The following is a 13,097-nucleotide window of genomic DNA, read 5'->3' on the forward strand; positions in this document are numbered from 1 at the left end:
CACCAGAGAAGGGAAAAATGAGCTCTATTAGAAGTCTTCTGGAAGAGGGGAGTGCACAGGGCCATGCAGGCACCTCAGTGGGGCACCTACAGAGGGAGAAGCACTGAGGTTTGCCCTTCCTCACATTCCAGCTGAGATACCTATGATGTTCCTTTTTAAAAAAGCTATGTTTTTCTAGGTCTGTTTTCATCTCCAGTGGGATTTCAACAGAATGGCAAACTAATTAATCCTGGAATCAGAGCAGAGGATGGTCTTAGACCACCTGGACCCCAAGGCACACCCGGGAGAAGAGGGGGGCATGGAGCATTTGCTAGTTCACACGCAGACCCTAACTCGCCCAAGGCTGAGGGTGGCTTTCACAAATGAAAATGTAAAAAATGAACCGTGACCCTGCCATATGGAATACTGTATCTAAATAAAAGCAACTCCCAAAGGCTCCATTTCCTTGCTCATTTTGGGTGAATTTTTAATCATTTAAGGTCAACTTTAACCAAATCATAGATGCCTATATAAGCCTACCATTCTCTGGCCCAAGCACTAGTGAAGACATTTCCTCCCAAATAAAAATTTAAGAAAAATTTCAAAGTAAAAAAACAAAACAAAACAATGAAAATAAAAGAATGTGAAAACAAATACAAAGAAATTTATTGGTGCTGACAAAAATACATAATACAAAAAACAAAACAAAACAACAGAAACAAAACCAGAAACCCCACCCCAGTGGGCTCATGCGCCCAAGATACTGACAGCGTGCAGTCCCAGAAGCCCCTCAAAGCATTGCACTTAATTCATGAGGACCTCCATCTGCACCAGCCTTGCATTGGTGTCCCCAGACGTCCGGTAGGGTATCATCCCCGCAAAGGTGATCAGGGCTCGGGCTTGGCTTCGGAGTTGCTGAGAGAAAGGGAAAGGAGAGAAGAAAACTGATGAACTTCCAAGTCAGGGCACTACCCGGGGAGCAATCACCACGGTCTTCCACTTTCTACCCCTTGGTGTCAGGGCCAGATATCTGATGGGTGGATGACAGTCTGACCCTCAACTGTCATGCCACCCGCATGGTGCAGAGTTAGCAAAGCTTGTCCACTGGGGCCCCAGTTCCAAGGCAAAGTTCCTTCTACTAAGCAAAAGACAGATGCGGTTTGCCAGGCAAGCTGCCTCGCCTGCCACATGCGACCAGCTTCAGACGCAGCCCCATGCTTCAGATGCCCTGCTCTACTTCTCCACGTCTCTCGCTCTCTCCTGCCTGGTTTCTGCCGACCTGCCTGTGTGGGGATCTGAGGTTTTCAGGCCCCCACAGAAGTGTCCAGTCCCATTCCAGCTCTCTTCCTCTCCTGCTTCTTCCCTTTTCCTTCCTTTCACTTCTCCCATTTCTTCCCTCCTAAGTGCTGGGCCCTCTTTTCCTAGGCAATAATAGTTATGAGATTCTTAGATTGCTCCAGGAGGAAACAAGATTTTAATTCAGGCGATTCCAGTAACAGGAAAAAAAAAAAAAGGAACAACTTTCACTCCGATTTCCAGGTGATAAATTACTAAATCTGGAATAAAGAAACTTAGAAGAATAGCTTCAGGTTGCCTCGTGTTGAGACGTGTTGGGTGCTTATAGCAGCAAGAAAGGAAACTGTATCTGCAACAGAAAGGGAAAGTCTACAAACATCTTTTAGACCAGTAACAAGACTTTTAAGGAAAACCCAAGGGTCACTTACTAGGCTTCCTAAGGACCATTCAAGAAGAAAACGGAAAGCCAAGGGATTTTTACCTGATATGTGAAATAAACTGGCAAGTATATGTCCTAATTAATGTCCAAACCAAAAGAAATGTTTACTTTATGAGAGTATCCATTAGATTGTCTTTAAAAGTATATAAAAGTACATGGGCTTTCATGCCTGATTTGAAGCTATTTACATACACTTTAGGGGTGTTCAGGCAAAGGGGCTCATCCCCTTACTGGGCAGCACTGCACTTTAAACCATGAAGCCACTCCTTGGGCAGGGAGCTTTTACACAGAAGTCTCTCCTTGACCCTACCCATCCCTATTTTTCATAAAAAAAGGAGTAGTGGGTGAGAGGAAGACAGAATGGCTTTATTCGTGATATTTAAAAACTACGTGCCTAAAAAAGAGAGCTTAAGACACACAGAATGTGCGTTCAGCTAGTCTTGCAACAGTTCCCTTCCAATGTGGGACAAGGGCCTGCCAGGCCACGGCTCTACTCTGTGGGCAAGCCCTCCTCTGGCCCGTGAGCAGCACACGGAGCACCAGAAACATCCAGTACTTCACCACTTGCCTGCCAAGGCCCAGACATGGTGAGCCCACCGCTGGCACATCTCCTGACATTTACTATTTATGTGCTTCAGGCTCTTGCCTGTCCAAGGGTGGATGGGAGACCAGAGGCTGCCTCGGCGGCACACACAGATGGGCCTACCACCAGGGGACCATTCCAAGCATCGCTCTCTATGCTGCTGCAGATGAAAAGTTCCACCATCATTCATTACACAGCAGTTCTGTCAGGAAGTGCCTGTGGGGTCACAGCTGAGAGCTCAGACACCCTTGGAGGCAGAAGACTACATGGGGAAGTCAAGGGGAAGGTACTCTTAATTGGGTCAAACACCTTTGCCCTTTTGTCAAATCAACTGGACAATATATGCCCTGTGAGTCCCAGGCCTCTATCCAGACTTGGCTTGACTCACACAATGCTGGAGAGAGGCCCCACAAGCAGCGGAAAGGGACACTTTCAGACACGGCTCCTTCACCTCCCCCTGAGGGGCCCACAAAAGCACACTGCTTCCTGACTCTGGGCCTCAGGTCCCTCAGCTGTAAAATGGGGATTAACAATGACTGCTATAGGGACCTCTCTGGGGTCACTGTGAGGCTCAGATGAAAATAGAAACAAGGGTTTGCATCAAATTCACGTGTTGACCAAAAGTACTTATGGTTCTGCTGAAAGTGCTCAGACTCATAAATAACCTTTTCATTTTAAAATGCGTAGGACAGGGGCGCCTGGGTGGCTCAGTCGTTGGGTGTACCGCATCAGGGTCCCTGCTTGGTGGGGAGCCTGCTTCTCCCTCTCCCACTCTCTCTGCTTGTGTTCCCTCTCTAGCTGTCTCTCTGTCAAATAAATACAATCTTTAAAAAAAATAAATAAAATGCATAGAACATTCCTATGGAATCACTACAAATTGGTATTCTGTTTGATTCTTTTAAAAGGTGGTATTTGCATGGGGTGCTTGGGTGGCTCAGTTGGTTGATTTCGGCTCAGGTCATGATCTCAGGGTCGTGAGCTTGAGCCCCACGTCGGGCTCCATGCTGAGCGTTTAGCCTGTTTAAGATTCTCTCTCTCCCTCTACCCCCTTCTCCCCTCCCCCAAGCCATGGCTTGAGTATGCTCTCTTAAAAAAAAAAAAATTATATTGGCAGACTTCACTTTTTTTTTTAAGCCTGAGAAGAGCGGTAATCCCACTGATGTTCAATTTCTTCTGAGAGACTCCTGACACAGGGTTTACCCAGCTGCTAAGCGCAAGGAAAAAGAGCATTTGGGGTCAGGAGCAGGGGTCTCATGAGGCGGCACAGACGGCAGACCAGAAAGGTGGTTCTCAGCGATGGTTCTGGCCAATGCTGGGATCTTACAGAGTCACGGTCCTCGATGACTCGCTGGGGCCTGGATGCTGAGGATGGACTTGTCCCCTTAAGCCTCTTAAATTGTGTGAATAAGATGTTCATGGTGGCGAGAAGCACTTCTGAGAGGTTGTGCCTGATCTGTGCAGAGAAAAACACATGAAGTAAGGAAAAAGAACCAAGTCCTGGGGCTCATAACAAGCGTGTGTGTGTGTGCGTGCGTGCGTGTGTGTGTGTGTTGGGGGTGGTGTGTGTGTGTGTGTGCGTGCGTGCGTGTGTGTGTGTGTTGGGGGTGGGGTGGTGTGTGTGTGCGTGCGTGTGTGTGTGTGTTGGGGTGGTGTGTGTGCGTGCGTGTGTGTGTGTGTGTTGGGGGTGGTGTGGTGTGTGTGTGTGTGTGTGTGTTGGGGGTGGGGTGGTGTGTGTGTGTGTGTGTGTGTGTGTGTTGGGGGTGGGGTGGGGTGGGGCACGCTCCAGGCAGGCCTGGGCACACCACTTCCCACAGCTGCCAAGTAGAGAACTACAGGGTCACCAAAAAGTAGCCAATGGCACCAAAATGTCAAGCGTGAGAGCAAAACCCAGGCAACGCTGCTCCGGTGAGGTGGGTCACTCTTCTGTTCCTTTCTTTATGCCACCCCTCCTAAGTGGGGGCAGTGAGCCAAACGCATGTTGACCATATCTGGCCACTATGTACGCTTGGACTGGCCAGCAGAGTGATGAGCAAAGGCAGTGTGGATTCCAATGTCAGCAGGTAGGGAGGCACACACTAGTTCTCCAGTCCCCACCACTGCCCGCTTAGACCTGCCCGACTGTCTCCATTGTACATGCACAGCCCTGGCAGAGTCCTCGGGAGTGCCTACAAGGGCAGGGCAGGTGCACCACTTCAGTCCCTAACGCAGTGAACAATCCATCCCAGAGAAGGCAAGAAACAACAAAAGGGCAAGGGGCTGGGATGGAACTGATACCAGGTATGCAGGGCAGGTGGGCAAGGGGTAAGACCTGCTAAACTGGGAGTACCACGGCAGGCAACGTGTACAGAAGCTGGCCTCCCTTCTTCCTCTAAAACAGAAACATGTTTTCATAAAAGGTATTTGCTTAAGGAGTAACAGCTTTAAATGGGAACACTGTTCGTGACACCCCAGAGCCAGACAGCTGGCCCTGGGGTGTCCGTGGTTCTAAAGAAGAGTTTTACCCGAACTGCATGTAGAGGCCAGTCTAGATCAGAGAAACCACAATTTCTGGGGGTAGGACCTGGGTATGAAGATTTTTTAAAGCTCTCCTGGTAATCCAGCGTACAGCCCAACTGAGTACCCTTGGGCTAGATGGTGGCAAGATGCTAGAAACCCTTCAGAGAGACAGTGGCTCGGAGGGTCATGGGCTCATGATAACTGAGTCCATGGTCACTGCTCTCCTTCTCAAGACAAAACAGTTCAGAGAAGGGAAGGAAGGAAGTACATCATGGTACATGTTTCAGACACTCAAGGGAACTACTTAAAGAAGATCAGAATTAAGCATTAAGACACCCTCTAGAACAAGAAGATAATACAGAATTAAACCAGACCTCACAGATCAACCAGAAATCTGTTCCCCCAAGAAAATGTAATCACTAAAGCGACTGTTTTTTGAATCAGGAATTTGGACAATAATCTGATGGGGATAGGTGTACTCACAGAAAAACCAACCCAGATATCTGAAATTGGACTCACCTTAGAAAACTCAGTCTGGGTGGTTACTGTACAAGGACTCTTACCGTTATCAGCTACATTAAAACAAAAGCTTTCAGCAGAAGTGGGGAAAAAAAATTTCATAACGCAGAAAGAAAAGGACTCACTTCATCACTGAAATTTCTGAAGGCAGCCACTCTCTCTTCCACACTTTCCTGATTCAGGGGCACCAGCTTCAAACGATCAATTATCTGTTTAAAACAAAACCCCAACAGCCCCATATGATACAACCATCATAGTCATTTCATCTCCTTAGACAGACAGCATCGAACATGTTATAAAGGGCTTCTTAATAGAAAATGCTGCTGCCTCATATACACAGAGGCTTTGACTCTAATTTGTTAACTTAATTCCTAACCTCATTTTCTGAGGCAATTATAAAATTCCGAGATTTCAAGTTACTTTGAACAACCTCCAGTTTTCAGACTGATGGGGAAAGGAAGAGGGGAGAAAAAGAAGAAAAAAGAGCAACACAGAAATCCCCTTTCAACTCCTAGGATCATGCTTGTCTTCTTTGCTTAACAGGCAAAGAATGTGGTAACATTTGCTTTGTTTTAAGTGTTTTGAATTTCCAAGGGCATACATTAACCCGCACTTCAAACACCCCTCTTGAAACTTACATCAAAGGCTCTGTCGATATGACCACTGTGATACTCATCAAAAAAGGTGATCAAGTCCAACAGAAGATAGAATGTGGAGTCCACAAATTTATTTGCACTGATTCCCTGAGCCCTATACCTGAAAGACAAAAAAGAAGGAAGGGGGGACGGGGTAATTATGGAATTTCTGTGCAACTTGTAACTTTAGAATAGCATTTGAAAAATGTCAGAATCTCTTGAAATCTCCAGCGGAGGTGAATTAAGGAGTGAAAAGTAGTGTTTCTTTTCAAATGGCCAAGAAGTTAATGGTGGATTTGCTATGAATCCATCTGTAAACATTTTGCATGAAGCAATGCTTCTCTAGCCTCAGCCACCATCTCAAGCATCCAAATCTCCAGGAAGGGTGAAAGGTTCTGATGGACCAAAAGCCCGGCAGCCACCACTGGGGACTGTCTGCTAAATGGACTGTCTGATAAGGAGTGTTCTTCTGTGCTACCCCAGGAAAACATCTCCAACCCAGTTTTCTCTGGGTCACTTTACTAGGAGTATCTGTAGAGGGCACAAAAAGTAATGACTGTTGCCTCAGCCTGGGAGTTCCATCAGTTAAAGTCTGATAACTCAGCTATCTCACCGAGGAAGGAAGGTAGATTCTTAAACACTGGCCACTACCCCTCTAAGAATTCCCCCATCTAGCCATCACTTGCTTTGTTCCAAAATGTCTTGGAGACGGCTGCTAATAGTATATAGAGGAATACAATGCCTAGAATTAAACCCAACATGCAGGATTAGAATGTTGAGATACGTTTTCATACCCTGCCTTCTAGCGAAACTCTGAAAGTCTGATAGTACCAAGTACTGGTTATGATGTGGGGAAACAGGAACTCTCAACAGTGCTGGAGGGATGGGGAATCTCTGGGAGACTACCTGATGTGACTAGTGAAGCGGAAGGTGCATTTGGCGGGAACTGGCGGCCTGGTGCTGGCGCTGGGCCCCCGCAGAGCCTCGGAGCCAGCTCTCAGCCTTACCGTTCCGCGATGGAGAGCGCCATGTTCTTCAGCCTCTCCTTGTTGGACTGTGGTGCGCTGATCTGGGGGACAACAGGGCTGAGTAGCTTGTTCATTAGCTCCAGCACCTTGTCAGCATTCTGTTCAATTGTTTTTAAAATTAAGGAAGGAATCGATGAAATAATCAAGAAAAGAGAAAAGGAAAAACAAAATAACCCGAAGAGGGAATTTTCTGAGATGACGGATAAAAATGGTTCTGTATCTTGATCTGGATGACGGTCACAGATATATACCCTCGGAAAATTCGCCAAGCTGCGCACTTCATGTTTGTACATTTTTCTACATCTTAATTAGAAATTAGAACCCAATCAAAACATCTTTAAATTTAAGAAAATGAATTATAAACCTCCTTTTGGCCTACTTTTCTCAGTTTATAAAAAAAAGAAGAACATATTCTTTTTTAGGCCACACAATGATCAGCAGTCACCATATGTTCTTATGTGGAAATACTTATTCTAGTTCTCTCAAAATGCCTCAGCTGTCATTCCCTTCCCTAACATACAGGGCTCACCAGCATGTCTGTGGCTACCAGAAGGGTAAGCAGGAAGGCATTTTCACCCAAAGTTTCACCATCGAAACGTGATGGACGTTTATTCTGCTGCCAAGTGAGACTAGAGCTCAATGCCTGCAGGATATCCTTGCAATATGTTACTCCTGTTTGGCCAGAAATACCTTATAGGCAGAAATAATTCTGTAAAATGGGAATTTCACCCTGACCGGATCATTAGCTGCCTAAGCACTAGGAGCCTTAGCAGGAGAGTGGCACAGCAGGGGCGTCATCAAAACGGTTGTGCATTTAATGCCAAAAGGCCGGCAGATCTGTTAAATAAGGAGAAGGAAAAGGGCACATTTTACCTTGGCAAGGTCATAGAGCTTTGCTGCTTCTTCAAACAGGCCTTTGTTTTCTGCCACGGAAGCAACTTTGTTGATAATAGGCTTTGTGTCACTAGTAAACTTATCTATGACTCCAGGCTGACAAGACAAATTATGGAGGGGGAGGAGGAGAGAGACGGGTGCACAGAGCTGTTATTTTAAACACAGAGAAGCAGTTGGAATCTGAAAACTACTTTCACTGAAAATGTTCGCCCTGGGCAATGCATATATGTCATCAGCTATACTCTGGCTTTCTGGAAGATGTAAGGTCCTATTAAACATATGAAAGGGGCCAAGGAAATGACACATGAGGAAGGAGACTCATGGGCGGCACAGAGGAGCCAGCAATAAGACATCTGTGCTTGCTAATTGTCCAAAATGATCCAGAGGGTAGGTGAAATAGCCAATGATCTTACATTTGCTGATGAATAGGCACTAGGTGGAAAACTCAGGAGGCTCAGAGAAAATATCGGAAAGATTTTGGATTTGCTTTCTAAGACAGATGGCAAAAGAAACTCAGTGCTGAAAAAATATATGGCAAGGGGTGTAGGATATATTTTTTTTTAAATCACCATCCACAATCACCAGCAACTAATGGTCAAGAGCGTGTAAGAGGCCTTAGGAAGCACAGAAGAGCTAGGGCAGCCTGCTCCTGCCACCCCAGAGACAGCAAAGGACAAGAGTGAAGACCATGGGCTCCAGGGTCAAATTCCAGTTCCCCCTCTTACCAGCTGTGTGATCCTAAGGAAAAGAACCTCTCTTGCCTCCATTTCCTCACTTGAAAAGCACCTTGTTGGATTATTGTGGTGGTTAAATTAGAAAACACCTGTACAGCATTCAGCACAGTGCCTGGCAAATGTCACTGCTCAAGAAGCATGGCCATCATCACTAGCACGGTCACTGGCCTTTCTTCTGAGCCGGAGAGTGTGAGCCCTGTGAGCTCATCTTGAGATTGCTGGGTCCAAGCCACCCGTTTATACCAGTGAGGAAAGTGAGTCCCTGAGAGAGGCAGGGGACTCCCCAAGGCCACAGGGAGAATGCCCGAGGGGGGTCAGGACTGGTTTCAGACACCCAGGCCTCCGCCCCTCTGCTAGGCCTCCCCATGCGCGTGTCAGGGCTCGGGGAACCACTAAGGCTCACAGCACAGCTGCATCTCTGGGGGCAGTGTGAAGTTCTGAGCCCTCACACACTACCTTCTAAGAGAGGTCAAGCATATTGCTAACTTTTCTATCTGGGGAGAGTAGGTGGACTAAACAGTTTCTTTCCTTGCATATTTTCTGAGCCAAGAATAGCAGAAATGTGGCCTTCTCAGCTCAAAAAATGGCAGTCATGAAGAGTCCTCTGGACATAATAAAAAAGCTATCTAATCAGGGCACCTGCATGGCTCAGTCAGAAGAGTGTGTGATTCTTGATCTCGGGGTCATGAGTTCGAGCCCTACATTGGGTGTAGAGATTACTAAAGATAAAAAAGCTATCTCATCATAAATTGACATATTTTAAAGAGAAATATAAATGTGTGTTAAAATCAAGGGCATTATTTGTGGCCTGTGATTTTCATTCTTTGTTTTTTAAACTATGTAATTTCATTCAGATCTGCATCTTTGTCACCTTGAATCCTGAAGTCTAACTACATTCTTTTGACAATTATACAACCCCAACTGCAAACTAACACATCACGAGAGGTGCATTTAACCCACCTTTCTACTTCCATCATTCTCTAGTTTCCCAAGAATCATATCGAACTGTGGAGACAAAAAAAGTTTACTCAATTTACTGGACATAAGCCACAATTCTGTGGAGATGAAAGAGGGGAAGAAAATAGGGGAGGCAGGAAAGAGTATTACATAAACCAGGACACAGTGAGACTAAATCAGTATTTTCACTCTCAGAAACAAAAAAACTCAAGAGAATGGACACCCCCCGGGGCCATATCCACCACAGCAATGTTGGGGTACCACGCAGTATCATGTTAGCACGGGTGTGCGCAGTGCAAATCAAGGGTGGGAGAGGAGAGAAGAGGGATCGACTTACCTCTCGACTTTCTATCACAAGCTCACTCACGCAGCGCAAAAACATGTTTTCTCCTTGACTATCTTTCTCGTCCCTGGAAGGGGACAAGAGCAATATGATTTCTGGCATGGCCTTGAGGCCCCTAATGGTCCTCAGGATGGCAGAAACCAAAACCAGCTCAAGTAAATGGTCAAAAGAGAGTTTTACCTGAGGAAGTAAAAGTACTGGAGCGCCTCCCTCGGGTCTGTAGACTCAAACTTGCGGGTGTAGAGCATGAGGAGCCGCACAAAGTTCAGCCGCCGTATGCAGGGAGGGTCGCCGGGCTCGTGGCTGACTGCACCGTGGGGGAAAGAAATGGTCACACTCACACTGCCCCTCTGACCCAGGCAACCAGGGTCTACAGGAGCTGAATCCAAAGACTCAGCAGCATCTACTCTTGCAGCCTGGCCAACATTTGCGTTAAGCTTCAGTACCCTGTCCTCCATTTCTTTCCACGTAGAGTGGAGGAAACGACATTTTGTAGTAAATTACTAGGACGCCGGTCTCTGGTTATGGCATGTGCACTGGGGTGGTTCTGCTGCACTGCTAAGGAATCTGCAGACATTCGTCCACATTTATCTCCTGCCTCTCTTCTGACTCTCCCACCTCAGGTGGGCATGCACAGAAAGGGGCTGCTGGGGTTTCCAGTTAGGGCCGTAATGGGAACACGACTCCCGGCTCTAGGGACTGCCTCTTCCGCTCCATTCTCCAGGCAGTCTGACTGGCCACGGGGCTGGCCCTCTGTATAGTGCTGCCTACAACGCTTTAGAAGGACTCGGACCGTTGGCTCAAATCCCTGCCGGCTGCAGTTATGTGTCCGCCGCTGCCCGCTGCGGGGGGTGTTATGGTGACACCATGCCGACAAATACTCACGGAGCTGAGCACTCTGTCCTGAGGATTTTAAAAGCAGCTTCAGCTCAAAGAGCACCAGCGCCACGTGGACAGCGTGGCAGCGCAGCCGCTCCATGCGGAAGAGGAAAGCAATGGCGGCTTCGAACTGCGCCGTCAGGAAGAGGACTTGGAAGTAGAGGAAGGGCTGCTGGTTCACCGTGAAGTGGGACTCGCCTGGGGGACAGGAGACAAAGCTGACTCAGGAGTCGGACGATCAGCAGCCCTGGCCCCAGGCCGAAGCCCTTGCTGACGGGACGAAGGGGCCCTGGCAGACACAGTGGATGGCCGTGGGAACAACGACCTGGCTCCACAACCTTCTCCAGCCCTCACAACGCAACTGGCAAGTAGGGTCATGCTGTAAGCCCAGACCGCCTGCACTAGGGGGGAGAGGAACAGAGTTCAGGACCTTAAAATGCTACGTAAAAGAGGCTGTTTATCTCCTTCACCCTGGTAACAGTCACTCAACAAGGAGAGGAAGGAAGATTTCAAAGAGGCTTCAGTTCACTCAGATTCACAGGTGTGTGAATTCAACAAATGCTGACCACTCGTTGGGATCTCTTCTTCCCAGAATTCTTACACACCCCCATCTGTGCTCAGGTACCGTCCTTACGAGACCCACAAGGAGGTAATAGCCAAGTCCTCGCTGTGTCTCTCCCTGAGCAAACGTCTACCAGAGCAGTTCAAAGAACTAGGGAGAAGAGCTTACTGTAATACAGGACCACATTAATCACGTACACTGCTGAAGCTCACATGGCCTCTACTTGAATTTAAAATCACTGTTTTGTTGAGTCAGGCTTCGAAGACCCAGAGTTCAGAGATGAAGGATTCTCCCACAGGAAAGCTAAGCTGTGACCTTAGGGGGACAAGACAGAGAAGGTGGCTCTGTTTAGGATATCTTACCATAGTCTTCCAACAACTGTTTCTGGAACTGTGAAAGAGTGAGCCTGTCTTGTGGGGAGCTGGTGCCGTCGTCGTCGAAACACACCTGGTTCAACTAAACCCCCAAGAGAAACACACGCATTGGTACGAACTACTTCACGAGCCAGGCATGCAGAGCCGTGGCTGCTCGGCAGCTCGAGCCGTGCTCATGGCTGTGGTGACTGCTGGGGAATCACACGACAGAAAACAGGCTCAGGAGACAGGAAATGTACCAGTCCTAGCCGCCCACTGGCATCACACATTAAGCAGGTGCAAGCTGCATGCAGCACACGAGCAGAGGGAAGGGGCGAACGCCCTGCTCGGGCACAGGAAGCAGCGCCTGCCTTAAGCCACAGGTAGTCCTCGGTCTTGTCAGCTACTTCGCTCTGGTTGTCCGTGATGTCACATCTGCCAATGATGCAGTACACGGCCCGCTTGTAGGGGTCCGTGTTATTCCTCAGGGCCCTGCGGTAATGCAGTCGGAGCTTGTTTTCCGTGGCTGGAGACAACCTAAAGACACAAGGGCACATACAGAGACACACACACACTAAAGACCCGCAAGGGCATTTGAAAGCACCCCAGGTCCCAACCACATAACAGAGTTAGGAAGGCCTCCTTCACAGACACTGTCCCCAACCGTATCCCCTGGGTACCACCATTTTAACCTGACGTGCAGCTACCAGCCACCTGCGTCTCTCTGCCTGCCGGCTTCCTCCAGTCAAGGCCTTCAGGGGCAGGTCAGAAATGCTGGGGAATTAACGCTCCAGCCCACTCCCCAGCAGTCCTCGAGCCGTGACGGACCAGAGTGAGCCTTCCCTTACCTGTCTTAGCTCCCCTCTGGCCCCCTCACTGCCTTGTACATGTTAGCTACTTGCACTCCAATCCTTGCCTCGGGGTCTCCTTCTAGGGGAACCCTAAGCCATGAACCCTACTCTACTATGAGCAAGACAGGGGCTTATGGTTTAAGATGATCTCTGGATATGGCATTATTCACACTACCTAAAAAACTGCCTTGCAAAGTATCTCTAGCACTCCACAGGAGAAAATGGAGTGACCATCATTTTTTCCTTCAGATACATGTACGTATATTTAAACTGGGTTTCAGTGAATAAGAACTTAAGTCCAATTGCATTAACAAAATCCAGAGAAAAATTAATCCAAGCAGTTCCTTAATGGAAGAGAACTAAAAGCAAACAAAAAAACCCCCTCACTTAGTTTCAATGATTACATTTCAAAATTACTAACTTTTCATTCTAGCCTTTGAGCTACAAAGTGTGTGACAACATTTTCATAGTGGGCCAAATGGAAAAGCACCAAATGTTAAATGAAGTGGAATACAACAGAGTTTCATTTTATAAAGCATCCTTGATATG

The 13,097-nt window shown here is 47.6% G+C and overlaps 1 protein-coding gene across 3 annotated transcripts in view; it reads right to left on the reverse strand.

Annotated features, from left to right (window-relative positions):
- Positions 1-623: 623 nt before the first annotated feature.
- The window catches only part of NUP93 (nucleoporin 93), a 109,871-nt gene continuing 97,397 nt past the window's right edge, over positions 624-13,097 (reverse strand). For all 3 annotated transcript variants that reach the window (XM_078063099.1, XM_078063100.1, XM_078063101.1), the window contains 12 exons: positions 12,069-12,234; positions 11,707-11,800; positions 10,789-10,980; positions 10,084-10,210; positions 9,898-9,970; positions 9,564-9,608; positions 7,849-7,965; positions 6,955-7,073; positions 5,951-6,068; positions 5,438-5,521; positions 3,622-3,750; positions 624-894 (listed from right to left, as the gene is read on the reverse strand). In XM_078063099.1, coding sequence (XP_077919225.1) covers positions 784-894; positions 3,622-3,750; positions 5,438-5,521; positions 5,951-6,068; positions 6,955-7,073; positions 7,849-7,965; positions 9,564-9,608; positions 9,898-9,970; positions 10,084-10,210; positions 10,789-10,980; positions 11,707-11,800; positions 12,069-12,234 — 1,375 coding nt within the window. In that variant the 3' untranslated portion in view covers positions 624-783. The remainder of the gene's footprint in view (positions 895-3,621; positions 3,751-5,437; positions 5,522-5,950; positions 6,069-6,954; positions 7,074-7,848; positions 7,966-9,563; positions 9,609-9,897; positions 9,971-10,083; positions 10,211-10,788; positions 10,981-11,706; positions 11,801-12,068; positions 12,235-13,097) is intronic.

The sequence above is a fragment of the Halichoerus grypus genome, chromosome 15, assembly GCF_964656455.1.
Source record: "Halichoerus grypus chromosome 15, mHalGry1.hap1.1, whole genome shotgun sequence".
Lineage (NCBI taxonomy): Eukaryota > Metazoa > Chordata > Mammalia > Carnivora > Phocidae > Halichoerus > Halichoerus grypus.